This window comes from Peromyscus maniculatus, chromosome 8 (assembly GCF_049852395.1).
Source record: "Peromyscus maniculatus bairdii isolate BWxNUB_F1_BW_parent chromosome 8, HU_Pman_BW_mat_3.1, whole genome shotgun sequence".
NCBI classification, from domain to species: Eukaryota; Metazoa; Chordata; class Mammalia; order Rodentia; family Cricetidae; genus Peromyscus; species Peromyscus maniculatus.
This window is the reverse complement of record NC_134859.1, coordinates 84,377,713-84,405,549: the sequence shown is the minus strand read 5'-3', so window position 1 is coordinate 84,405,549 and position 27,837 is coordinate 84,377,713. Positions and strand designations below refer to the sequence as shown.

At 53.7% G+C, this 27,837-nt stretch overlaps 1 protein-coding gene across 5 annotated transcripts in view; it reads right to left on the bottom strand.

Moving 5' to 3' along the window:
* The window catches only part of Arhgap23 (Rho GTPase activating protein 23), a 102,346-nt gene extending 74,509 nt beyond the window's left edge, over positions 1 to 27,837 (bottom strand). For 3 of the 5 annotated variants that reach the window (XM_016008876.3, XM_076543263.1, XM_076543268.1), the window contains exon 1: positions 15,940 to 16,123. In XM_016008876.3, coding sequence (XP_015864362.2) covers positions 15,940 to 16,002 — 63 coding nt within the window. In that variant the 5' untranslated portion in view covers positions 16,003 to 16,123. Of the gene's footprint in view, positions 1 to 15,939; positions 16,124 to 27,692 lie in introns of those variants that run through there. The other 2 variants (XM_076543265.1, XM_076543264.1) reach the window with 2 other exon arrangements.

The following is a 27,837-nucleotide window of genomic DNA, read 5'->3' as shown; positions in this document are numbered from 1 at the left end:
TTGGTTCCCAGCACCCATCAGGTGGCTCACAACTGCCTGTGACCCCAACTCCAGTTAGAACTGCCACCTCTGGTCTCCACGGGCACTTGTACTCAAATGTACATGCACACACCCCACAAAAACACAGACACAATCGTTTAAAAATCTCTTAATGTGCTTTAGATGTCAATTTTTGTAGGCCTGGTTGGCCTGGAACTCACTATGAAGCCGAGGCTTGCACAGAACTTGTGGGGCTCCTCCTGCCTTTGGCTCCTAAGTGCCGGGATTAGCATCTGGCTCATAAATTTTATATAAATTTGCCAAATTGAAAGAATTGGAAAAGTCAGAATTCAAACACAGGAAAAATGGATTGATTTGGGGTTTTGTTTTGTTTTTTTTGTTGTTGTTGTTGTTTTCCAGACAGGGTTTCTCTGTGTAGCCCTGGCTGTCCCGGAAGTCGTTCTACAGACCAGAACTGGCCTTGAACTCACAAAGATCCTCCTGCCTCTGCCTCCTTAGTGCTGGGATTAAAGGTGTGCGCCACCAGTCTGACTGGGGGGAAATGTTAATAGCAGCTGGTATGAATTACCACCTTACATCGAGGAGCAGGTGGCCTAGGATGCTACATACACCTGGCCTAGAAGGCCCCTAGCCTAGGTGGCCCTGAAGGCCCTGGGGCTCCAGTATGCATCTTCTCAGGACTGCTACCCTGCTCTTTGGGGTCCTCCTGGGCTGCCAGGGACCCTGACACACACACAAAGTCCCTGCAATTGGTGCTATCCTTTGCCTTGGAAACTGACCCAATGGCCCTTGACACTCCTCCCAGCCCTGCCCCGTGCTGAGGTGGTGGGGCTATTGAAGAACGGTTTGGCTCAGTGTGAGATCTAACCTTCCAGAGCACACACAGTCTGTGCTACGCCCCAGTGAGCCTACAACCACCTGTAACACACACACACACACACACACACACACACACACACACACACACGGGGGTGCCCACATAGTCCCAGCCCTGTCTTTGTGAGCTCCAGGGAGGGGATCCTGACTATACACTGCAGGACGCAGCTTGTCAGTGTCACAGACAGCAGAGCCCCCTGCCGGCTCATGCATGCCACATCAGGTCATGTCTCTTGGAAATGAAAGGGACAGGGTGTCATTCCAGTGGCCTGTCACCCACCCTGCATTCTCTAGGACTCTTAGCCGCTGAGGCATAACCCTCCTCCCCCCGAAAAAAAAAATCCCTTACAGGAGAAGGTCTCCTGCAGGACAAATCCTATAAAACCTTGAAGCCTTCCTTTGGTCCAGGAGTACCAAGGAGGCCTAATCCCCTCTCCTGAAGAGACTGTGAGACATCAGTCACTCCTGAAGGCAGGAGCTGCCTGAAGAACCTCCTCTACAAAATCATCACACCCATTCCATCACTGGACAGCTCATTTGAGACAGACTAGAAACTCCGTGTGAGTCACCCTTCTGTGCCCCCCCCCCCCCCGGCCAGCTCCAGTTCTTCCTGTTGTCTAACCACCTGGGCAGAGACAACAGGTGCTCTCACTGGTTTCTTTGAGGGCAGAGGGATAGCTCAGTTCCAGTCCAGCTGAGACCACGTTCCCTCAGAGGGCAGGTTTCAGCAGATTCCTAACATCTCCCCCAGGGCATGTGGGGTTCTCTGCAGGAAGAGGCTGTTAACCTCACCTCTGAAACCGCCCACCCCCTCACCTTAGCCCTGCCCAACCTGCCCAGGCTCCCTCTGCATTCCCTGTACGCGGGCCCTGCCTAATGTTTATAATGTTTACAATGTCAAATGCCTTCCACTGTGCTCCTGACTATGCCGGGGTTGGGGGAGCTTCTGGGTTGGGACCCTCAGTCAGAAAGGGACAGAGGGTGTCTCTTATGTCCAGACCCTCGCCCTCAGTCAGCCCAGCTCTGCCCTAGACATGTAACTACAACACAACAGAAGTAGATCCAGGTCCTCTGCACACACAGCGCCTTGTGAACCTGAGCGGTGGCAGCCATCACCACCTTGTTCCCTGATCCAGGCCACACATGGATAGGGACGTCTACACTCACCCATGGGATACTGAGGAGACAGAAGGCTGGGAGGAAGGCCTACATCCACCCCAGCATTCAGGAGGGGACACTCTTAGCACCTGCATTCACTTTGGGCCTTTTCTAGATAACATCAATGTTGTCAGTCGAGTTCACACAGGTTTTCTTTGCTCAGCAAAGTTACTGGGAAGGCATTCTAGGAACGACGGATAGGTGGGAGGTGTCATCCACCTGGCCTCCTGCCCACCATTAGGGTGGACCCTGCCCCCCAAAGCCAGTGAGCCAGCCCACTTCCCACTCACACCCACTCTGGGCTACTTGGTTTCCCTCTGGGAGGTCAGTCTAGGCGATAATATTTTGGCCAGCAGGCCCTGGAGGACACACCTCCAGCCTCCACACACACCACACCCCCTTCCATGTGCTACAATCACCCTGGCCTCTGGCCTCCTTCCAGTTCCCCAGAGCGCTCTGCACCCTCCCAGCCTCTGACCGAGGCAACACGCTGCTTTTGGAATGCTCTGTCGCCTTCCTCTCCCTTCCTGCTTCCCGGGCCCTCACTCAGACCCACTTCTACCCACCTTGGAGCTCCCAGAATTAACGTCTAGCACACACCCGCTCCAGGTGGCTCGGCTGGTAAAGACACTTGCAACCAAGGCTGGGACCTGCGTTTAATCCCTGGGCCCCACATGATGGAAGGAGAGAAGTGACCCACAAGTTATGCTCTGACCTCCACATGTGTCCTTCCACTCCACACAAAATAAAACTTTCTTTAAAAACTCACTTCACACACATGCTGCCTTGTGCTCAATGCCAGGTCTCTGGGCACCCTCTCAGGACATATATGTTTATGAGGCTATTGTCACCTGTATCCCCCTTTAGCTGGGAGTCCTGGGAGGCCAGGACTGTGTCTGCTGTGAAGGGACAGCATGTGGTCCAGGTGGACAGCAGCACAATGTTTCTGAATGGGGGAGGTGGGGGATCGGGTAAAGAATGCTCTCATTGCCTGGTGGTGGTGGTGCATGTCTTTAATCCTAGCACTTGGGAGACAGGGGCAGGCGGATCTCTGTGAGTTCAAGACCAGCCTGGTCTACAGAGTGAGTCTCAGGATAGCCAGGGCTATGCAGAGAGACCCTGTCTCGAAAAACCAAAAAACAAACAAACAAAACCCACTCTCATCACTAGGGTGACTACCCCTCTTCCCTGGGGGCCCACCCAGAACAGAGACTGCTTCAACTCTTTATGTTGTTTGTTTTGAGATAGGGTTCCATGTAGCTCAGGCTAGCCAAGGATGACTTTGAACTTCTGATCCTCATGCCTCTAGCCCTCAAGTATTGGGGGGTGCACAGGCTTATGCAACCACGTCCATGCTTCATCTTTTTGTCCTTTCTTGATGGGAACCACGTCCAAAAGTGGGAGCAGTGGAGTACAAAGGTAGGAGGCGGGGCACACACAGACAGGAAACCCACTTCCATCCTCTGTAGGCAGGCTTTGTCCTCACATTCCGTGTTCCAGCCACCAGCCCTCCTGACCTGGCCTCAGACATGCTAGACACAGCATTCATGCATCTCTCCCTCAGGCCCCTGTCTCCTTCCTAGGACCCCTGACTGGCCTCCCCATCCTCAGATATCAACCTGGCAGCTGAGGGGTGGACCTGGCCAGGTCCCACCGTGTGTCAGATTCCTGCCAGGGACATCTTCTTTGGCAGGCCAAGCCTAGACTCTTGGCCACCTTATCTCATGCCTCTTCACTGCCAGTTTTTCCCTCTAGGCCCAGAACAAAGGGACACTGGCTGTGGGGCTTTCCTTCCCCTATGTGCACAGGCTACCAGGAGGCAGCTGAGCCAGCAGATAACCCTAGAAAGGCTGCGGGATAAGGTGGGAGAGCGGGGAGGAGGGGACAGAGGAAGGCAGAGGGATGGTCCAGCCAGACGTGAGGAGCGACAAATATGCCAAGTACGCACGCCCCGGAGCTATGAATAGTGCAGCCAGCCTGCCAGGCGGGTCGCAGCCTCCCGCCCCGCCCCACGGAACGAACTGCACCGGGCCTGAAACGAGGTGAGCGCCCAAGGGGCCGAACCTCCTTCTGCGACGGGGCTGAGAAGTGAACATGGGAGGCGTGGCCGCGCAAACCAAGAACAACAGGCACCTCTGATTGGTGGGTCCCTGCCTATCTGAAGTTGGCGCAGAATGGACACTCTACCCAAGGCGAGGCCCATAAGCTGGAGCTTCCCAAGCCTGCCCGTCCCTTAAGATCATCATCAGTCACCAGTCACCTCAGAGCAGAGCCTCAGTGGTGCCACGGGACTGCTGGAGACCTCCCCGTTCCTATCACTGCCCAAATAAGGCTCTGCTTCCTTGGGACGTCATCCCTCACTACCTTAGCCCCAGGTCAGCCTCGCTTTCTTGGAGTTCACAAGTCTGAGCACACGAACAGCTGAGCACTTAGGAAATGACATCGAACCAGCCCCTGCCCCAAAGGTACACACGTTAAGCTTAAGGACAGGAGAGTCGATCAGTGGCCCTACCCTGGTCCCTCTTTGTCCCCAAACAATTCAAATTTCAGAGACTAATCTAGTACAATGGGAAAGTTATCACCAAGTGGTGCTCTGGGTGGAGGAGTTGGCGCTCTGGGTAAGGAGCAGCCTGGGGGCTGGGTCTCCACTGTGTAACCTGGCCTCAGCCTTTCCCTCTCTAAGCCTCCACCTCCACAGCTGTGAGGGCTCCTGCAGGGGACTCAGCTGAAGGCCTGGCATCCAGGAGCTGCTCAGCAAATTTTAGTTCAGCAAGTCCCAAAGGATTTGCAGAAATTAAAAGCAGTCCAATTTTATAAAGATCAAAGAGGTAGACATGCAATCCACAAAGCAGATGTGGACACAGTGTTCAAAGAAATGCCTAAGCTGGGGATGTCTGTACCCCAGAACTGGGGACGGGTGTGGGGACAGGGGTCACCGAGAACTCAAGGCCTGGGACACATATCGAGTTCCAGGCAAGCTTGGACAACTTAGACTCTGTTTGAAAAAACAAAAACAACGGGCTAGAGAGATGGCTCAGTGGTTAAGAGCACTGCCTGCTCTTCCAAGGACCTGGGTTCAATTCCTAGCACCCATATGGCAGCTCACAACCATTTGGAACTTCAGTTTCAAGGGATCCAATTCCCTCTTCTGACCTCCTCAGGCACCAGACACACACATGGTACACAGACATACAGACAGACAAAACACCTGCCTGCATGTATCAATAAAAATAATAAACTTAAAAAAAAACCACACCACCACCTAAATAAATAAAAACATAAATGTATACATGAGCTCAACCCCTAGAACCCACAAGGTAGAAGCTGAGAACTGCCTGACCTCCATTTATGTTCTGTGGCACACACACATAAGCACAAAAAGTATATAAACATATTTATAAACACACACACACATTTAAATGTTATACCTGTCCTGTGGTCACTGCCATATTGCCTGGCACAAAGGTACAGGGGAGGGGCTGGGTGTGGTGGCGCAGGCCTTTAATCCTGGCACTCAGGAAGGAGAGGCAGGAGGCTCTCCTTGAGTTTGACGCCAGCCTGGTCTACATAAGTGAGTTCCAGGACAGCCAGGGGAAGATGTCACCACCGGCGGCTCTAGAGAAGACCATGCACTCCTTGTGGCTGCAGACAGGGTTTGTTCTGCATGGGGCCGGGGACCTCAGGGTTCTTCTTTCTTTCTTTTTTAAAAAGATTTATTTATTTATTATGTATACAGCACGTATGACTGCAAGACAGAAGAGGGCACCAGATCTCATTACATACAGTTGTGAGCCACCATGTGGTTGCTGGGAATTGAACTCAGGACCTCTGGAAGATCAGCCAGTGCTCTTAACCGCTGAGCCATCTCTCCAGCCCATAAACAAATAAATCTTTAAAAAAATAAATAATTAAAAAAAAGGATATTCAAGGGCCACTACAAGGTGCCTGGATGTTTAGATTCAAAAGTGAGCTCCTGGGAGGGCAAATAACCTGTAACCCCAGAACCCAAGAGAGAGGCAAGAGGATCCCCTCAAACTCCAGCCTGACAAAGGTTACACGGACCCTGCCAACTGAAATAGTAAATAAATAAAAACACCACCATGTAAGGTCACCCAGGACCCAAATTGAAAGCCAGGCCTTTCTGAATCGATAATGTGTGTCTGTCACCCACCTTGCCTTTAGTCCCCTCTCTGTGTCTGCTCCACACTGTTCCTTTGGTCTGCCTGGGTGTTTTTCAATACAGGTATTTTAGGGCAGGGGGCCGTGAGAACACTCTGGACTGGCAGGTAATGGAGATGGGAATCTCACAAGCCGTGTTTGTGAAATCTTTGTGGAGTCTTTTTGTCTGGCTTTTGGGCAATAGGAAACACAGACAAGGAACCCCTTGAGGGCAGGGCTGTGTGGAGCCCAGGGTTCTTACAACTAATGATCACCCACGAAATGAAAGCTGCTTTGCTTGAAGATATGGCCACTGCCCACTTTTTCCCAAGCACGGAGCCTCCTCTGCCGCCCCAGGCTGTAGTCAGGGGGAGGACAACAGGAACACTGTGCCAGCCATTCCTGAGAACGTCCTTGGCAGCCCCAGGCCATGCCTGGCCCCTCAGATGAGCTAGTCCCCAGCACTGAGGAACCTGGGCCTCTGGGACCAGGTGCAGGAGTCAAAGGCTCCAGGGGAAGGAAGTGAGGTGACTCTCACGCCAGCCCGGGTGACCTATCCCATGGCCCCCTTCTTGTACAGCTGCCCACCCTCAGCTGTCCCCACAACTCCCCCAGGTGCAGCAGGGCACGGGAGCCCAGGGCCAAGGTCTCATTAGAGCTAATGAGAGCTCAGCTGTGTAGATGCCAGCTCAAGATACAGGGAGCAACAAAGAGCGCCCCACCCCCTCTGGGAGAGGAACCCAAGGCCACACCCCCAGGAGACTCCTCAAGTCCGAGTGAGGGCAGTTCACGCCGCTGAAGACACTGATGAGGACGGTGGCGTCACTGGGCAGTTTCCGTGTGTGACCATCACAGCCTGCTTGCACGTCTAATCTCTCCAGCTTACTCTGAGGCAGAGTGACCTGGTGGACGCTCTGACATACACTCCAATCCCTTGTTGACCCGTCACTCACGGTGACTCCCATGGCTACGCAGTCAGTATGCCAAGAGAGGCAGCGTACCATCAGGCCGGGGCAGGGAGCTTCCCTGGCTGGACGCAAATTTCCCCTGCCCACCGCTCAACCCCAATGCTCAGGGTGCCCCTTCCTCAGGAAACCTTGGAAACCCTGCTCCTTCTTTACCTAGATGTCATCTTTTCTCTTTCTTCCATTCTTTTTTTTTTTTTTCTTTTCTTTTTAATTCAAGCCAGGTACAGTGGCACAAGCCTGTAATTCAGCACTCAAGCCTGTAATTCAGCGCTCGGAAGCAGATCTCTGTGAGTTCGAGACCTCACAGAGATGGAGCTGAGGGTGGTCTGAACTCGTCTCCCTGTGTCTACCTCCTGAGTCCTGGGATACAGGCAGGCACTCACTGCCACACCCAGTTTATACAGCTTCCAGGATCGAACCCAGGGCTTTGTGCACACTAGGCAAGCACTCTCCCACAGAGCCAGCCCTTTTCATTTCCAGACAGAGTCTCAACTAAATTGCCCAGGCAGGCCTTGAGTTTGTGACCCTTCTGCCTCAGCCTTGTGTGTCACTTCATGTCACCAGACCTGTCTCTCCCATCAGCCCTTGCGGTCCTGTCTCCCTCTCTGCCTCTGGTCTCCCTAGCCTGCCTTTTCTCTAGGTCTCAGTTTCCCTAAAGGAAAGGTGGGGAGACAGGGAAGGGAACCCTACCTGGCTGTTCCTCTCTCCTCCCTCCTGCCCTCCCCTGGGCAGAACCATCACTGTCTCCTCATGGATAAGGAACTCTGGCGAAGCACAGGGTCTCCGCTCAGAGGTGGGGGTCTCTGCTCAGAGGTGGGGATCTCCGCTCAGAGGTGGGGGGTCTCCGCTCAGAGGTGGGGGTCTCCGGTCAGAGGTGGGGGGTCTCCGGTCAGAGGTGGGGGTCTCCGGTCAGAGGTGGGGGTCTCTGCTCAGAGGTGGGGGTCTCCGGTCAGAGGTGGGGGTCTCTGCTCAGAGGTGGGGGTCTCCGGTCAGAGGTGGGGGTCTCTGCTCAGAGGTGGGGGTCTCCGGTCAGAGGTGGGGGTCTCCGCTCAGAGGTGGGGGTCTCTGCTCAGAGGTGGGGGTCTCCGCTCAGAGGTGGGGGTCTCCGCTCAGAGGTGGGGGGTTTCCACTCAAAGGTGGGGGGGTCTCTGCTCAGAGGTGGGGGTCTCCGCTCAGAGGTGGGGGTCTCCAGCCTTTTAGAAGGTCTAAGGAGCGGGGGAGGCCCTATGGCCCAGATCCCCAGATCCCCACTCCACCTCTCCCTAAGCTCCGGGTCTCCAGGTCCTGCACTCCTGTCCTAGTCTCCCGAGCGGCTCTCACCTCAGTGGTAGAAATTAACAAGGAAGGAGACAGCGCTGGTTTGGGAGCCTGGTGTAGCCAGAGCCACACTGCTGACTGAAAGAAGGCCGGCAGCCGGTAGAACGAACGCTGCCCTTCCCGGAACTGACACCCCTGTTTGTCAGTGAGACCCCCAGTCCTTGTCCTCCCACAGGCTCCTACACGTCCCCCAGCCCACCACATTCCTGGGGCCCACAGGCCTCCTGCCCTGTGTCCATGCCACAGAGGCCAGCACACCCTTTGCCCGGTCCGTCCAAGCTCTCTCTTCCCAGGATACAGAGACTGAGCTTTGAAAGGGTCACTTCAAAGGGGGCCAGTCTGTGGAGAACCCAGCCAGACCCAGGGCCAGCTCCTCCACCAGATTCCTGGCAGCTGTTGACAAAGGCCCCACTGTTTCCCCCGACCCCCAGACGCCCCCAAATGCACGGGACATTAAGGCTTTCTTTGCCCAGTTCCACTCCTACAGGCCAGACTCTGCTCCAGCGAGCAGCTGGGGCCCCTGCTACATGAGAAGGCTGTGCTGGTGGACCAGGGATCTCTCGCCCTCGCTTGGTACTCAAACCCAGGATGATCAGGTAGCCTCCAGGACCAGTGGCCCAGGTACCTCCCTGCTCCTGGTCATCCAGTCTTCCTGGCTCTATAGTGGCCTCTCACCTTCTCCAGCCCACTTCATACTCACACCAGGCCTTCCAGGTGACTTCCCAGCAGCCGGTCAGGGACACCTGGCCTCTGAGGGGCCACTCAGCCGCAACCATAGTGGCCAGCCGTTAATACCTCTTCCAGACCAGGCAGCTGGCCCCAGTCTCCCAGTGCACACGAGCCCAGGAAACAGCTTTTACTACTGTAACAGAGCACAGATCTCCAGGCAGGGCCCCCGGGGGTTCTGGGCTGACCTTTAACTCAATGCCAGAATTATCACTAGTCCAAATCATTATGCACCAGGGCCTGAATACCTCCAGTGATGGAGACCTCACGACTTCCATGGAAGCTCACTTCCTCTTCAGATAACTCTGACCATAAATGTTTGTTTTGTTGGTTTATGATGGTGTCTTCTGTAGCCCAGGATAGCCTCAAACACATTATGTAGCCAAGGATGATCTTGATCCTCTCGCCTCCACCTCCTGAGTGCTTTGTTTATACACCATTGTGCCTGATAAAGGCTGGAGATCAAACCCAAGGCCTGTGCATGCTACGCAAGGACTCTGCCGTCTGAGCTATATCTCAGCTCCTCTGTTTGTTTGGTGTTTGGGTTTTTTATTGTTGTTGTTGTTTATTTGCTTGGTTGGTTGGTTTTATTTGCTTTTGAAACAGAGTCTCACCCTGTAGCCCAGTCTGTTCTGAAATTCACAGTGTAACCAGTGTTGACTCTGAACTGGTGGCAAGCCTCCTGCCTCCCATCAGCAGGGCTTGGATTGCAGCTGTGAGCTAGCACACCCGACTACAGGGCTCTAGTGAGCCAGATGTGCTGGGGTTACAGCTCACGGACTCCAAGTAAGCTGGGTTCTCATTTCCACCCATTGATCATTATTTGCCTAACAATGGCTGCTACCAATCGAGACTGGCCTGATTCCCCTCACTCAGGCCTTTCAATAAGGCTGATAGATTATATCTGAGGTAAGAAAATGGAGGTCAAGAGATAGGGTAGAGCTCAGTCACAAAGTGCTTGCTTAGCACACATAAGCTTCATGCCCAAGCCTTAAGTCCACATGAAAGAGAAAATGGAGGCTAGTGTCCCGAGCCACACAGTAAAGATGGGGTAGAACTAAAACGAGAGCTAAGAAGGATAAGGCCCAACCCATACACTCAACCACAGGGTGCTCCAGACTCCCAAGGCCCTGCAGGGGCACACCAGGCCCAGGCCCCAGTGTCTCCCAGGGCCGGTCTGCTGGGTCAGAAGATAGAACGTCAAATACCTCCTAGTACGCAAGTCCCTAGGAGCAGATGAAGTTGTAGCCTGGGGGGTGGGGGGGGCTGACTAATGCTACTTCAGACCAGGAAAAGAAGAACAGAAAGGAAGGTGACCCAACAGCCCAGGCATGTAAAGGTCAGAGGAAGCTGGAGATGTCCCTGGGCCCAAGGTTTAGGACAGATGGGAGCTGGAAAACCAACACCTGTTGCTTGAGAGATAAACAGTTGATAGCAGCCAGGCTGGATGATAGAGGACTATAATCCTGGAGCTGACACACAAGGATGGACTTTTAAGGCCTGATCTGGCTACAGAGTGAGTTCAAGGCCAGCCTCCTTAACTTAGCAAGATCCTGTCTCAAAATAAAAAGTAAAGGGGCTAGACAGATGGTTTAGTAGTTAAGAGTGCTAGCTACTCTTCTCGAGGACCTGGGTTTGATTCCCAGTACTCATATGGTGGCTCATAACCATCCATGATTCTAGTTCCAGAAGATCCGATGCCCTTTTCTGACCTCCACAGGCACCAGGTCCACATGCGGTACAAGGACATAGACGCGGGCAAACCCTTACACATAAAATAATAAAAATAAATTTAAATAAAAGTACCAGACAGCGGTGGCACATGCCTTTAATCCCAGCACTTGGGAGGCAGAGGCAGGTGGATCTCTGTGAGTTTGAGGCCAGCCTGGTCTACAAATAGAGTTCCAGGACAGCCAGGGCTGTGTACACAGAGAAACTCTGTCTCAAGAAACCAAAAATAAAGAAATTAATTAGATTAAATTAATGCAAAAATGGGGCCTAGGCATGTAGATAATGAGAGAGCACTCGTCTTAAATGCACAAGACTCCAGATTCAAATCTCAGTTCCAAATCAGGTGTGGTGGTACCTGCCTTTAATCCCTGCATTGGTGAGGCAGAGGCAGGAGAATAAAAATTGATGGTAATGGGCTGGACATAGAGCATGTAGGCAGTGTACCCTGATATCAATCCTGACTGAGCACTGAAAATGAAAAAAACAAAAAACAGTTAAGGTCTAAGACAGGCCTTGTCCTAGACACACTCAGACCACCTCCAACTTGACAAGAACAGAACTTCCCACTGCCTGAGCTAAACACCTGGGGCTGGGATGGAACACAGGCCTTCGAAACCTCCCTTGCCTGTTTCCCAGCACCTTCCCCTCAGAACTCCGAGAAATGAAGAGCCAAGGAAAAGCAAGAGAATCCAGGAGCTTTGGTGGCAGTGGTACCAGGTAGCCTTGGAGGGCAAGTGGTGACAGAAGCCACCAGAGACTTTTCCCTTCCTCTCTAGGTTTGGCTGAGGTGCAGACAAGACAGCCATACCCCCAGGCTGTCTTCCTGAGACCCTAACCCCACCTACGTGGACGCTGGGTTACAGGGTTCTGTGGGTTTGTCACACATTGTCTCACCATTCATGAATCCAGTTAGTCAGTCAGCCAGTCAACAAATAGTCTCTGGGCTCTGGCTAGGTGCCAGGTTGTGTGGTAACAAACACGACACCTTTAGGCCATTGGAATGAGGTTAAGAGCATGGTCAGTTCCTTAGCTCTGTCACTCACTCGTGTGACCGACCGTGGGAAGTCATGGAATCTCTTTGTATCAGCTGGGCTGGCAATAACACACCTGCCCAGCATTAAGGCCCATGGAGAGATTCTAGATTGTTTTCTTGCCTGACTGACAGGTCTCCCATCCCAATGCCAGGGAAAGAGCCAGGCCCAGGTCACACTGGGAGACCAGTGGGGGAGGCTTCTGGCTTGCACTCTACAAACATTTATGGAGGGCTGCTCTGTGCCAGGCACTGTGCTGGGCACTGGGGACACAGATGAACAAGACACATTGTCCACTCATCCCTGCCACACCCCCAGGACTCAGTCCCAGAGGCTAGCACTGGTGTGGGGTGGAAGGACACAGTGCCACGGACAGCACCCCCGGGAGCCTGGGGCTCAGAGGACCTAAGTACTCATCGGCTGCTCCCAGTCTGAGGGGCATGACACAGTCTGGCATCCTTTAGCATGAGAAGTTAAACGAGATGGGCCCTTGGGTTTTGACCACTCTGACAGGTAATGAATAACACCCCCCTCCCAAGGGCTCTAACTCTACCCATGTCCAAAGCCAAGGCCATCTGGGCCTGATGTCTCCCTGAGATGGTGGAGAAGACTCTCCCGGCACTGCCTGACACTGCCCTGCTGACACACTGGCACAATTTCATGTGGGCCTAGATCTGAAGGCGGGTTGTTTGAAGGGGGGGGGGGGGTGAGCGTAGGGAGAGGCAGTGCCAGCTCCCACAGGCCCTATTCATGACAGAGTCCGGGTGGCAGACCAGAATAATTAAGACCAGGCTTTGTCTAAATCCCTGACCAAGCCAATACCTCACCTTTGAACCCCTGCAGCCAGCAGAGTAGGGCGGATGCGCCACCAGGAGAATGCCAATGGACGGCCTGCCACAGGCCTGGAGCGCTTGGGGCGAGCCTGGGGAGGTGGGGAGGGAGGCTGAAGATCGAGGAATGGATGCCCCTCCCACAAACACTGAGGGACACCTGAGGCTGTGCCATCCTGATGACCAACCAAGAAAAGCAAGCAAGCTCCAATCCGGCAGGAGGAGGATTCGATGTAGGCTCTACCAAGTGGGCACAGAGCTGGGGGCTGGGCAGTGAGGGCCAGACGTGACGCTAGAACCCGGGAGGGGGGGGGCTTCCTCCCTGACTCTGTTCTATCTATCTATCTATCTATCTATCTATCTATCTATCTATCTATTTATTATGTACACAGTGTTCTGTCTGCATGTATGCCTGCAAGAAGAGGGCACCAGATCTCATTACAGATGGTTGTGAGCCACCATGTGGTTGCTGGGAATTGAACTCAGGACCTCTGGAAGAGCAGTCAGTGCTCTTAACCGCTGAGCCATCTCTCCAGCCCCTGACTCTGTTCTTTATGAACATCGCAGCTTTGGTCACACTATTAGCTCACTGTGCCTCGGTACCCTCAACTGTATGATGGGACAATGACAAACAGTACCAACCTCGAGGTGACACTGTGACAATTAAAAGAACAAGCTATTCAAACCCTGACCCAAAACACAGCTATCACTGAAGAGGCTGAGACAGACAGTCAGCCTAGGCTACACAGCAAGAGTCTCTGGCAAAAAAAAAAAAAAAAAAAAAAAAACCTCTAGCATTAACGTATTTGCTCGTGTGAATATATTTGCATGTTCTCTGGATCTTTCTAGACATCTGCATTGGAATCCAGCATCACAGGAATCCACCTACTGGAGGATATATCCCTGTACCATCTCCAGGCTGCTCTAGGGTGCTGTAGCTCACAAACCTGGCCCTGGAAGTTCTTCTGAATAGCCAGCCCCAGTCTCTCACCTCAACACTTAGTCCAGTCATCTACTCTGTAGCCTCGAACTCACAGAGATCCACCTGCTTCTGCCTCCTGGGTGCTGGGATTAAAGGTGTGCGCCACCACCACCTATCATTATTATTATAGACAGGGTCTCTCTATGTAGCCCTGGCTGTCCTGGAACTCCCTACATAGACCAGGCTGGTCTTGAACCGCCTGCCTCTGCCTCTGCTGGGATTAAAGGCCTGCACCGTACCGGCTGTAGTCTGCCTTTTAACTCTACACAAGAAGAGAAGTTCCAAAGTATCCTTGCAATGAGGCATGAGGCAACCCGCTGCCCACCCCCACACTGCCCTGCTCTGTAACACCACACCCTCCCTCACTCCCACCCCCAGCCATGCCAGCATCACTGCATCCTTTCGTCATGAGTTCAGGGTTGCCCTGAGAGAAGACACAGAAAGCCTCATGCACACTACCCACACAAAAGGGTTGTTCCCCAGGTCCGGCTCCTTCATCTCCAGCTGGGAACCACACAACCTGCCCCACCCCAGCAGTATACAAGCTTTCTTCCTAATAACCCATCCATCCCCAGACTTTATTTTGTACCCACCAGAACTCAGGTTCCAACCCAACAATACCACCAAACCTTTAGGTCAGACCCTATCTGTAAAACAGGCACTAACATTGCCAGGCATGATGCCTCACACCTCTAATCACGGAGGTGGAGGCAGGTGGTTGAATCTCTGAGTTTCAGGCCAGTCAGGGCTACAGAGGGAAACCCTGTCTGGAAAAAAACAAACTATAAAATAGGCACTAACACTTTCCTACACACTCACGAGGGCTCTGAGGGATCCACTGTTCTCACCATGTGAAAGGAGAAGGTAAGGGCCTAGGACACAGGCCTTGGGGTTCCCAGCCATCCGGGGGTGGATCGAAACATACGTGGGCAATGGGAAAAAGCCACCAGGGCTGGGGGCCTTTGGGCCAAGTTTGCAGGCCAAATGATTGGTTCTGCAATGGGGAGATTCAAATCTCCTGCCGTCAGCGTTGGCCACTTTGGAAAACATGGAATCAAAGGCCACCCACCAGTAGCCCACAGGGGGGTAGGGGTGGAGACAGTAAGGGGTCAGGGATGAAGTACGCGCTATTTGTGGAGGGAGAATCCATCCGAAGGACTCCAGCCTAATGACCTCCCCTCCCGCCCCCTGTCCATCCTGAATTTCAAGTTTATAATTAGGAAACACACATTGGCTGTAGGGAGGGGTAGAGAAGCCGACTGAGGGAGAACTTTAATACATGCAGTTCAGACACCAGAGTCTCCTAAAGAGTTTGCGAAGTACATGCCCGCGGGCCCAACACCCCGAGGACAGGAGCCCGCTGGAGTGTCAAAAGGAGAAACTCAGTTCTGGCCTCGACCCTCAAACTGGATCCCAGGGAACGTCTTTTCCAAATCCAGGAAAACTACTGGCCAGACAGTGTACAGCTTCAGCTTGTACTGCCACTGTGGGCTGGGGGGTGACTGAGCGGGACCAGCAGCCAGGACTCCAAGGCAGGGGACTGACCCTGTTGGGAAGGTGAGGGCCCCTCCCCAGCCTCAGCAGCTGGTAGATGAAAGAACCCAAGCAGAGCAGCCCAGCGCTGAGTAATGCCCCTGGCACCCCACTCCCGGACCCACCCACAGCCGGAGCGGGCAGAGGGGAGGAGGGCCGGGCAGGGCTTGGGGTCCCATCCCGAGCCCCCGCAGCCCACAGCGCAGTCCCACCCGGAGGGGGCGAGCCGAGGACGTCCCGCCCCAGGACCCCTCCCCCACTCCCTGTGGCTCCAGCTGTGCGGGGGCCTCGCCAACGGAAAACGAAAACTCGGGCAGAGGAAACAGCGGCGGGCGCCCCGCCTGAAAATCCCGGACAAAAGGCGCGGGCCTCCCACCCCTGCTGCCCGGCCGCCCAGGGCCTGGCACCACCACCGCCTGGGTGGCCCCGGGCCCGGTAGCCCCGGGCCCATCGGGGGAGCCCCGCGCGGCGGCCCCCGCCAGCCTCTGCCTAGCGCAGCTGTCCCTCCTGCCACTCCCCAACGGGACACCAAGTTCCCGCAGCGGTGCCCACCGACGGGGGCGCAGTGACCCCAGCCCGGACATTACCCCTGGTCCCGCCCCAGCCTGGCCCGAGCCACGAGCCCTCACCTGGGGGGGCCGGGGCTCCGGACGCGGCGGGATCCCGACCAGGCAGAAGGCGACTCCATTCATCGGGCCGCAGCGGAGGCTCTGCGGCCAGGGCACTGTTGGGGGCACGGGCCGGGGCCCAGGGGGCGGAGGGCCGGGGACAGAGGGGCGTGGTCCCGGAGGGGCGTGGTCTGTGCGGCTCCTCCTACCTACTCCCACCCCGCCCCACAAGCCACGCTCCAGACCCGGCGCCGGCCAGGGCCTTTCCACAAGCTACGCAGAAAAGTCAAGGGAACCAAGACTGGGATCTACGCGGACCGTGAAGCCAGGGGCCAGAAACGAACCTGGCCCAGAGACGAGGTCTCAGGGAAGCCTCTGGAGAGAGGGCTGCAGGGGGCCTGCTCTTTCCATAGTGAGCATGGAAAGAGGATGAGGGCACCGAACCCAGTGATAGCACCAGGAAAGGACGCTAGAGAGGGTCGGGAACGGACCCCAGAGGTCCAAAAAGCCTGTGAGTGGCCGAGACAGGATGAAGCCACCTCACCTCCGACAGGCTTGGGGCGGAGACTCTAGGGACTCATGGAAGTTGAGGCACAACGGATGTGGTGTGAGGTATGACCCCCGTCCATCTGGAAAACCTCCTCCCAGGAAGATTCTTAGACAGGATGCCACGATGGTAGCAGAGTCGGGGCTGGGCGGGAGTTCTGACAGACGTCCCAGGCTTTGTGGGACGTGAGTGCAGAGCCTCAGACCTCTGGTCCAGAGAAGATCTGCTCTGCAAGGGCCCTACAAAGAGACGCGCCCGCGCCCACCCCCACCCCCAGCTACCCTGCTCCACTGGGAGTTAGGCCTAAAGAGACACACTCCTGGCCTGAGCCAGCCACTCATTTCCCAGTCCTCCAACAGAACCCCACCCTGTTCCCCCCCCCGCTCACAGGCCCCCCACACGATCCAGTGTAGTACCTCAGTCCTCCACTGAGCTGGAAAGTTCTTTTTGCTACCTAACCCTCATCCTTCCTCTTCCTCCAGCCTATGCTGACCTCTTCCTGAGCTTTCTTACAGGATTTTTTGTTTGGGGAGCGGGTCTTTCTCTTCCTTCTCTCTCTCTCTCTTTTTTTTTTTTTTTTTTTTTTTTTTGGTTTTTCGAGACAGGGTTTCTCTGCATAGCATTGCGCCTTTCCTGGAGCTCACTTGGTAGCCCAGGCTGGCCTCGAACTCACAGAGATTCGCCTGGCTCTGCCTCCCGAGTGCTGGGATTAAAGGCGTGCGCCACCACCGCCCGGCTCTCTTCCTTCTTTTATAAAATATGTAGACTTGGCAGGCCTGGAACTCACTATGTAGACCAGGCTGACCTCCAACTCACAGAGATCCACCCGCCTCTGCCTCTCGAGTGCTGGGATTAAAAGGGTATGGCACTATGCCTGCCGCCTGCCCGTTTCGGGTTTTCTTTGGTGTGACTTGATGGTTTTGAGCCAGAGTGCTGCAGACTGGCACTGAACCTTGTCCCTGCCTCAGTTCCCAGGAGCCACCACACCTGGCTCCTTCTTGCAATTTTAAAGGTTTCTGTATTCCTTTCTTCAGATTATGAGGTAGGGGGAAAGCCGATTTCCCCACGAAATAGTAGTTGATTTCAGGGAAGGCAGGCAAAGCATAAAGAATAAGTGTCCCCCAAAGACACCACTCCCTGAACCCGGAGACCTCATAAGGACGCTGGCTTTACCAACACCACCACCACCACCACAGACCCACGTCGCCAAGCCCACCCCTTGCTACTTGTTCAGGCTCCGGAACGCAGGCTGTGGGAAGGGGGACATCAGTCAGGCCGCCCCTCCTCCTGAGAGCCGGAAGGCCACGGATAGACCCGCACTGTGTGCTTTAAGTCCCCGGCACTTAAAGAGATTCTCTTATAATGACCTCTCTAACTTCTTTCACCCCATCAAGGTCAGAAGCCAGAATTACCCCCTCCTCCTAACAAGTCCCTCCCACCACCTAACTGTCATCTGTCACAATGCCTGGATCTTCTCACTTTCAACAGAGTCCCAGTTCCTGCCCCTTCTGCCTGGAGCTCCCTCCGGTTGTAGCAAGGCATATTGGCCCCCTGGCACAAGGGTCCTTTCCTCCCAGAACAAAGGGTTGTCTCTGTAAGGAGAGCAGATTTGAGCCGAGGCTGTGGGGGCAGGGAGGAGGGTGGTGGCCCCTGGGGTGCCCCTGGCTCACTTTTTCCAGAGCCAGATGCCCTCAGACCCTACAGGAGGCGGTAAGAGGAAATGAGCTCACGCTGACCGGCAGGCCAATTCCTCCCTCCACAATGCACAGCACGGACCTCCTCCATCCCTCCCACTTCCCAGAAAGTGCACGCTCCCCCACCCTGCGGCCCCTCCCACCTCTTCCTGCACCTTGACCTGCGCCCCCCTCCTTCCAGTCATGCTATCCATCTCCTCCTCCGGCCTCCTTCCCCCACCCCCGCTCCCGTCTAGGCTCTCCGGGCTCCCCAGCTCCTCTGTCTCCGTGTGACTCGGCACATCCCACTATCTGGTCCAGGATCCACTTTCTTCCTTGTAGGCTCTTCTATGGAGTTTGGGACAAGTGCACCCTCCCTGGATTACCATCCTCATGGGGGATCCCCTTCAAACTCATCCTTCTGAACCCCTCCACCAGTCCAGTCATGGCTGTTGACTCAGAGTTCTACCCCATGAAGCATGGGACCTGCGAGGGAGTAGCAGGTGGCCCTGGGGATCTAGAGATCAGGTCCTGCTCCTTCCCTTCAGTGGCCTGATCTTGCTAACCCATGAGTCTATGGCGAGAGCCCAGAGCAGCCACGGAAGGCTGGAAACAGGAGGGCCGCCTGATGGAGTTGCCTCTGGCCCTGTGGGGCTTGGTGACTGAGCAGACCTGGATGCGGGGGATGGAGAGAAGCTAGCTGGGGAGAAGGTTCCCCGTGAACAAAGGCAGGGGGGGCTCTGGTGGTGTGTGGCAGGAAGTGTGGAGGGATGAGGAAGGGAACAGGAGGATGTAAGGCTCAGGCACTTAGGTTTTGGTCCGGTCTGGCAGAAACTTGAAGTAGTACTGTGTTTTGTTCTCTCAGGCATACGGTGAGGACAGGAACCAAGGACAGTAAGAAAGGAGGTTAGGGATGTGGGACCAGCAACAAATGTCAGAGGCTTTGGTACTTGGTAACCTACTAGGTGAAGGGGAAGGAGATGGAAGAATCTAGAACAATTTCAAGACAGTTTATATAGGATGATCCCAGGAGAGTAAACAGGTCAGGCACCAAATCGTGAGTTCTGCTTTAGTTAACGTTATCAAGGTTTCGCCATGCACAGTATTTACTATTTTGTTTAATGGATAAGGAAACTGGGGTTCAGCCAACTTAAATACATTTATGGTTTTTGTTTTTTGGTTTGTGTGTGGTGTATGTGTATACAGTGTGTGTGTGTGTGTCTGTCTGTGTGTTTGTGTGTATGTCTGTGTGTCTGTATGTGTATGTGTGTGTATGTGTGTGTGTCTGTGTATGTGTATCTGTGTGTATGTATGTGTATCTCTCTGTGTGTGTATGTGTGTCTGTGTGTGTGTCTGTGTGTGTATGTGTGTCTGTGTGTGTATGTGTATCTGTGTGTGTATGTGTGTCTGTGTGTGTCTGTATATCTGTGTGTGTATCTGTATATCTGTGTGTGTGTCTGTGTCTGTGTATGTGTGTCCCTATGTGTCTGTGTGTATGTGTGTGTGTCTGTGTGTATGTGTGTGTCTGTGTATCTGTGTGTGTGTGTCTCTGTGTGTCTGTGGAGACTAGGCTGACACTATCTTCCTCTACTCCCCACATTGTTTCCTGAGTCAGGGTCTCTCACTGAACCCAGAACTCTGGAGATCCAGCCTGTCTCTACCTCCCTAGCACTTGGCTTACAGATGTAAGCTGCTGCCCCCAGCTGTACCTGGATCCATGGGCACAAGGGGTCTGAACTCAGGTCTCCACACTTGCATGGCATGCGCTTAACCGAGTCATCTTACCAGACTCCTTTTACTTTGCCTTTTATTTTTAGACAGGTCCTCAACCTATAAGCTTAGTCTAGCCTGGAGCTCACTAAGTAGCTGAGGCTACCCTTGAACAAATGACCCACTTGCTTCAGATTCTCAGGTATAATCTCAAGATTATAGTCATTCACCACCACCTAAGTAAGTATCTCATGCAAACCCACACAGGATTTGAACCGGGCATTTGGGCTCCAGAGTCCACATACTTTTTTTTTTCCTTTTCTTTTCAAAGCAGTATTTCTCTGTGTATGCCTGGCTGTCCTGGATCTTGCTCTGTAGACCAGGCTGGCCTCGAACTCACAGAGTTCTGCCTGCCTCTGCTGGGATTAAAGGTGTGCACCAACACCTCCCTGAGAGTCCACGTACTTAATCCACACTTGGTGGAATATTCACTGGCTGCTTAAGTCATGGATCCAGTCCCTCTCCAGAAGACAGTCTTGATTGTGGAAGTCTAGTGAGATGAGGAGGTAGTAGAACAGTCTCTAGAGAGAGGAAGGGATGAGGTGACCACATGAAGGACAGTGCCTGGAGGAACACCAGCCTCTAGGGGCAGGCAGATGGGTGGGAGCCAATGAAGATCAAACTGTGCATACAGGCAGAGCTACAGGGAGGCTGGCTGTGGGCCTGAGCAGGGTGGTGGGGTTGGGGTTGGGCAAAGAAAGCCAGGACACTTGACAACCCAGGTGAGCTCAGGGCAAGGCAGTCTGATGTTTGCGTGGGACGATGAGAAAAATCATATGAGAACAGGTACTTGAGAAGACATGAGGGATGGGCACCCTGAGCCAGGCATGGTGGCCCATGTCTGTGATCTCAGCACTTGGGAGGCTGAGTCAGGAAGATCACAAGTCAGAAGTCATTGTGGTCTAGACAGCAAGTTTGAGGATAGCCTGGGCTACATAATGAGACCCTGTCTTCAAAAACACAAAAAACAAGGAGTTGACGGGGAGAAGCAGGAGGGATGGCTAGGCAGTTAAAAGCACCTGCTGCTTTTGCAGGAGATCCAGGTTTGGTTCCTAGCACCCACATAGCAACTCATAACCCCCAGGACTCTAGTTCCGGGGTCCAGCACCCATTTTTTTGCCTCTGGGTATGAGACACAAACGTGGTACACATACATATATCCAGTAAAACACTCATCCAGCTGGGCGGCGGTGGCACACGCCTTTAATCACAGCACTAGGGAGGCAGAGCCAGTTGGATCTCTGTGAGTTCGAGGCCAGCCTGGACTACAGAGCAAGATCCAGGACAGGCACCAAAACTACACACACAAAAAAAACCCTGTCTCAAAAAAGAAAAAACACTCACACATCTAACATTAAAAATAACTGGGTATGGTGGTGTACACCTTTAATTCCAGCATTGGAAAGGCAGAGGCAGGTGGATCTCTGTGAGTTAGAGACCAGTCTGGTTTGCAGAGTGAGTTCCAGGACAGCTAGTTTTACACAGAGAAATCCTGTCTCAATAAACAAATTTTTTAAACCTGTATTTGAAGGGTGGCTGGAGAGATGGCTCAGCAGTTAACAGCACTCGCTCTTGAAGAGGACCCATGTTCAGTTCCCAGCACCCACATGGTGGCTCACAACCACCCACAACTATAGTTCAAGGGGATCCAATGCACTTTTCTGATCTCCATAGGGACCAGGCACACTTGTAGTGCACAGACATACAAGCAGGCAAAATACCCAGATGCATAAAATAAATATATCTTTAGAACAATGTTGTTGTAGTTTTTAATATTGGGCCAAGCGAAATGGTGCAGCAGGCTAAGACACTTGCCTCTAAGGCTAATGCCTGAGTTCAATCTCCAGAATCCTCATGGTGAGAAATAAGAACAAACTTGTCTTTTGACCTCCACAGGTGCACAGTGGCAGGTATGCATGCCTGTGCACACAAATATATACACAAAAATCAATCAATCAGTAAATGTTTTGTTAAAAACCAACATCAGCCGGGTGGTGGTGACGCATGCCTTTAATCCCAGCACTCGGGAGGCAGAGCCAGGCGGATCTTTGTGAGTTCGAGGCCAGCCTGGGCTACCAAGTGAGTTCCAGGAAAGGTGCAAAGCTACACAGAGAAACCCTGTCTCGAAAAAACAAAAAACAAAAAACAAAAAACAAAAACAAACAAACAAAAAAACAACAACAACAACAACATCTGAAGGCTGGAGAGACAGCTCAGTGGTTAGGAGCACTGACTGCTCTTCTAGAAGACTCAGGTTCAGTTCCCAGCACCCACAACCATGGTGGCTCCCAACCATCTTTAACTCCAGCTCCTGGGGATGGAACGGCCCCTCCTGCCCTCTACTGGCACCAGATACACATGCAGTACACAGATTCACATGCAGGCAAAACACCCATTCACATGAAATAAAATTAAAAAATAAACCAAGCATTTGAAAGCATGTGCCTGGGAAAGAGACTGAGGACACACAGGAGGAAGCTGAGTGGCTGGAAGAAAAGCATCCCGGGACTGACAGAGACCAGGAAGACCACAACACAGCACTGGGACCCTCAGTGCCGGGCCTGGTCCTGAGTTGGCAAGGAGTTTAACAGTGCCATCAGGGAGCTGGAGAGGTGGCTCAGAGGTTAAGAGCACTGGCTGTTCTTCCAGAGGTCCTGAGTTCAATTCCCAGCAACCACATGGTGGCTCACAACCATCTATAGTGAAATCTAGTGCCCTCTTCTGATGTGCAGGGACGCAGGCAGAACACTGTATACATAATAAATAGATAAATACATCTTTAAAAAAAGTGTCATCATAGGAGCTCTGAGCTGAGATGCCCAGTCCCGTTCACCAGGTAGTTGTCTGACTGAGGACAAGCACATTCTCTGAACGTCCCTCTCACCCTTTAAGGCCTTGCCTCTCATCCGGCTGTGAGTGAGAGAGGCATGGAGGATCATTTAACAACAGACCGGAAGTACCCTGGAACTGTAAGGATGCTCCACTAATGCACAGTTCCATTTCCATTGAAAACATCCTAAGTGCCTTGGTGTGGTAGTCTATACCTTCAGTCCCAGCACCCACCGGGGAGGCAGAAGCCGGAGGATCCCTGTGAGTTCTGAGCCATCCTGGTCGACATTGCTTGTTCCAAGCTATCCTGCAGAGCACCCTGATTTAGTCAAACAGTTCGGGGTCCAGATTGTTTCCCCCTGTGGCAAATTGTGCTGCCACAGAGGACCTGGTTACACATCATCACCTCAGGAAAAAGTCAGGGTTTAAAAGCTGAAATACAAGCGTGGAGGATGGAACTCAGTTGGTAGACTGTTCCCCTAGCACACACGAAGAAGTCCTGGATTCCATCTTTGTGAATTGGGTGTGGTAGTGCATACTGTAATCCCAGCTCTGGGGAAGTGGAAAGAAGAGGATCAGATGTTCAAGGTATTCCCCAACCACATATATAAAGTTATCGGCCAGTCTGAGCTACATGAGACCTTATTTTTAGAAAAAAAAAATGGAATGTGGTTTCTGCTGAAGTTATATTGCTTTTACACTATGGTAAAGTCAAAACCTTGTAAACTGAATTGGGTGTGGTGGCATATACATGTAATTCAACATACAGGAGGCTGATGTAGGAGGATTGCCATCAATTCAAAGCTAGTCTGGGCTACAGTGCAAGTATTGGATCAGCCTTGGCTACATAATAAGGCCTTGTCTCAAAAAAAAATTAGGAAGCCATCACTTGAGCCACCATATATTAGGAACTGTCTATAAAATGGCAACGATGGATTAAAGGGCCAAAGGGCCATGAACTTGGCCTCTCCAGCAGCCCTTCCAATAAAGGAAAACGAGCGCCCCCTGGTGGAGGAAGAGAGGAGGGCAGGGCTAGACCGGAGAGCTGGTCTTGGCACCCTGGATCCTCTAAAGTCTCCCAAAGGAAACCCTGTCCTCTGCACAGTCTGTATCTCCAAAGCATTTGGTGGGGCAGTTTAATGAAACAGAAGGTGTGCTTACCCTGAAGGAACCCTTATTCTAGGGAGGGTGATGGACCCCCAAAGGATGCTCTGGGATGGGGCTGCAATGGAGGGGCAGTCACAGTCCCGAGAAAAACGAGAGGCTGGGTACTGAGAAAAGAAGGCAGTGGCCTTTGGAGGCTAGCGTAGACCCTTGAAGGCCCTTGACTGGCAAAGAGCTGAGGAAGGAGGGAAATAGTGGGATGCACGCTCTGGTAACCCCATGAGTCCACTCCGCAGACCCATATCCTTTTGTTTGCTTTGTTTCTTGAGACAGTCCACTATGTAGCCTTACCTGGCCTAGCACTTGCTAGACAGACCAGGGCTGTCCTCAAACTGATGGAGATCCACCTGCCTCTGCCTCCTGAGTGCTGGGATTAAAGACTTAAAGCATCACAAAGAATATTTGGGGGCGGGGGATTCAAGACAAGGTTTCTCTGTGTAGCCCCTGGCTGTCCTAGAACTCACTCTGTAGACCAGGTTGGCCTAGAACTCACAGAGATCCACCTGCCCCTACCTCCCGAGTGCTGGGATTAAAGGCATGCGCCACCACCGCCCGGCTATCACAAAGAATTTTTAATGGTGTCAGTGGGGAAAGTATTCATTCAAAAAGATGCCAGTTCCTACTTGATCCCTGCTGCCAGAAATCCTATCCGACACACTCGGGAAGTGTTAAGGACCTCTGGCTAAATTAGGGCCAAGGCATTAGGGACTTGCCAAACAGCTGGGGCCCCTAGCCCAGCACCCCTGGACAGCTGGCTAGGAGCAGGAGCAGGAGGATGCAGTTTCCCTGGGCTGGCAGCAGCCACATGAAGCCTGGGCAAGTGTCACAGCAGGAGGTGATAACCCTGCTCCATCTGAACTGGCTGACTATTAGGAAAACCTATGGGGTGGCACAAAGAGATGAGGCCCTGGGTGGGGTCCCTGTCCTGCAACAGGGTCCTAACTGTACATCATCAGCCAGTGAAGCCCCTGGGCCATGGCCTGAGTGGCTGAGCATGAGAACAATGCTAAACAATGGCTCACAAAGGTCGCAGTACCCTGGAACACCAAGACGGAGGGGAAAGGGACGGAACTGGGTTGAGTGATGATGACGTCTCACGGTCTGTCTCATCTGATTTCATTCAACTCCATGAGAACACTGTAAGACGGATATAATTAGGTCCACTGTGTGAATGAGGAGACAGACTCAGAGAGGTTAAGTAATTTATCCAGGCTTTCCCAGCTCAGACTCAGGACTCCAGCAAAGTCTGATGGTAAGTCCGAGCTCTCTGCCGCAGGGCATTGTGGGAGCCGAGGGGTATCAGGCCAGCCAGACCCTTCCTGTTCCAGGGATTCTATAGTTCTGTAAGAGGACCTAGACTCTGCCTAGCCCCCACATAGGAGGGGTCCCGCTTCGTTCTCATGCCTCCCTCCTGGAAGGGTAGACGGAGCGAGGAGTGTAGAGGGAGGGGGCCGAGGAAAAGGAAAGAGAGGGAGGGAAGGAGAGAGGAGGAAGGGGTGGGTGGCTCCCACCTCCCCCTGGAAGCTCTGGAAATCCCCAGCAGCTGCCCCTCTCTCCTTTGTCTGGCCCTGAGCCAGCCCTGGGTGGAGAGAGGGGAGTCCAATGGAGAGGAAAGGGGGCGGAGCTGGAAACAAGATTGGGGGAACCTGGCAAATCCAGCCCCTGGGAGAGATTCCAGACAGGCTCCCCTTTAGGAAACCCTACATGCCAGAATCCACACATACCAAGCCGGCGCACCAGGGAGGCTCCTGCACTATAAAAGGATTCTCTGCTACAAGAGGGGCTCGGCACATGGGAGACTTAAAATAGGAGCTGCTGCAGCTCTGGTTTCAGAAACACCCCTTTACAAACCATGCTTCCGGTGGCTTCGAACACCAGCCACTGGCAGAGAAGTTGACAGGGCCCTGGGCATTGGGTAACCCCAAGGTCTTAGACATGTCAAGCCGTACAGTACCTCCACCCTGCCTTCACAAATCCCACCACCCCACGCCCATCCTAAGAGTGAGCTCACATTCGGAAGGCCGTAGGCTGAGTAGCCTTGCTCTTCCACAGAGGCCATCCCTCTCCATAGCTGGCAGCTCTCATGAGCAGCCTGGAGACACACATTCCAGGCCTACCAGCAGTGTAGAGCCGGGCCAGAAGTCCCATGGCCTAAAGCCAGGCCCACACATCCACTCCTGTAACACTAGCACTAGGGAACCCAGCCCGGGCTACATAGGGACACCAGAAAAAAAAAAAAAAAAAAAGAAGAAGAAGAAGAAGGAAAGAAAGTCCAACGTCCTGTTGTCCTGTTCTCCTCCCTGGGAGGGATGACAGTGGCCTTGGTAAGGCCTGTCCTTTGAGAAAAGGGAAGAGTCTGGAGCAAAGGTCACCTGGAGGAGTACCTGGGTGGGGGCTAGAAGACAGGAACAGTGGCCCTATCCTTCCCTCCTTAAAAAAAAAAAAGGAAGTGAAATTCATATAACATTAAACTTATATTATATTAAAGAATTCAGCAGCATTTAGTAACTCCCCCGCCCGGCCTTTTTAGTGTGCTCATCAGTACCCAGCAATAAAAAGGAGGAGCTGTGTCTCCTTCCCCCAACCAGACCTAGTGCTTGGGGAGCTGCCACTGGCCATTTAAATTAATGGCCAAGATGCCAAACAGGCCCGGAGACCGGAGCAGCCCATGACCCCGCCCCAAAGCTCTCAGCCGGCCCAGGAAAGAAACCCAGGGCACTGGATGCCTCCCAACCCTCCAGAATCTAGGCTCATCCATCTGCTGACTCTCCACCACCATAGGTAGCCCGTGCCTGAACCCCTATGCCAACAGTGTAGGGGGCCTGAGCTCAGTGGGAGGGGACGGATCTTGAGGGGCCAGGACCCCACACCAACTGGTGGAGGCTAAGCCCCTGAAAGGAGCCTAGAGCAGGGAAAAGATGCTTATGTGGACAGGTTCAGCACTTCCAGGTACGCACATCTATAGTGACAGAAAAGCCAACTCCACCACTCCAAACCCCACCCACGGACCTCATACAAGCAGCATCCTTGGGAGCATCGAGGGCACTCCACCCCCATCCATTGCTGCCCCTCTTAGAGTCAGGGCTCACAGCCCAAATCGGGGCCCCCTGCTCACTGACCTGAGTGGCCAGGCTCTCTGGGGCCGCTACCCCTGGCCTGCACCCTCAGTGCCCCCAGCCAGGAACCTGGGTTAAAGGCAGGCAGCCGCCCACCTGGCCAGGGCTGCAGTGCTGCATTTGGGGCGCATGTGGCGAGCCTCCTAGCCCACCCCATCTTCTCATTGCCGTGAAATGGTGGCAGCAGTTGCTGCAGCTGCTGTAACTGGGAGAAGAGGCAGACAGGCTGGGAGAAGTCCCTTGACACGTAGGGGGAAGGGCCGCTGTATCTTGAGTCCCACTGGAGGGTGGGGACCTGGGGGACAACGGAGTTGTACGGCTACCCCTTCCTTCTGCAGAGCTCGCGTCCCCTCAGGCCTAGGTTTAGCGAGCAGGGGCTGGGGGCTTGCCCTCCCGACTGGAGATGGAGGTTTCTAAATGTGAGGGGGGGTGTAGAGTGCACCCTCTGCTCGTGCCTCCCTGGCTATCCGCGATGGGGGAGTGCCCCCGAGAGCGCGCGTGTGCATGTGTGCATCAGCTCCGTGTCGCACGGCCCCATCCCTTTCCTCCAGCTCGGCCCCGCCCAGAGCTCCCGCGCCCGCACCCCTCCCTCGGAGTCCGGTCATCACTCCTGCCTCGCCCACCCTCGCCGGGTCACCGCTCCCGCAGCCCTGATTCTCAGACACACGCCCGTACCCGGCATCCGCTGACCTGCTCCATGCTGCGTCCGCTATGCTGTCCTCCGCTCGCTGGCCCCAAGGGGCGCAGGGGGCGGCGGCCCCTCCATTCACCCTGGCCGGGCAGCTGCACCCGGCGACCACGAGCCACGCCAGGAGCGCCT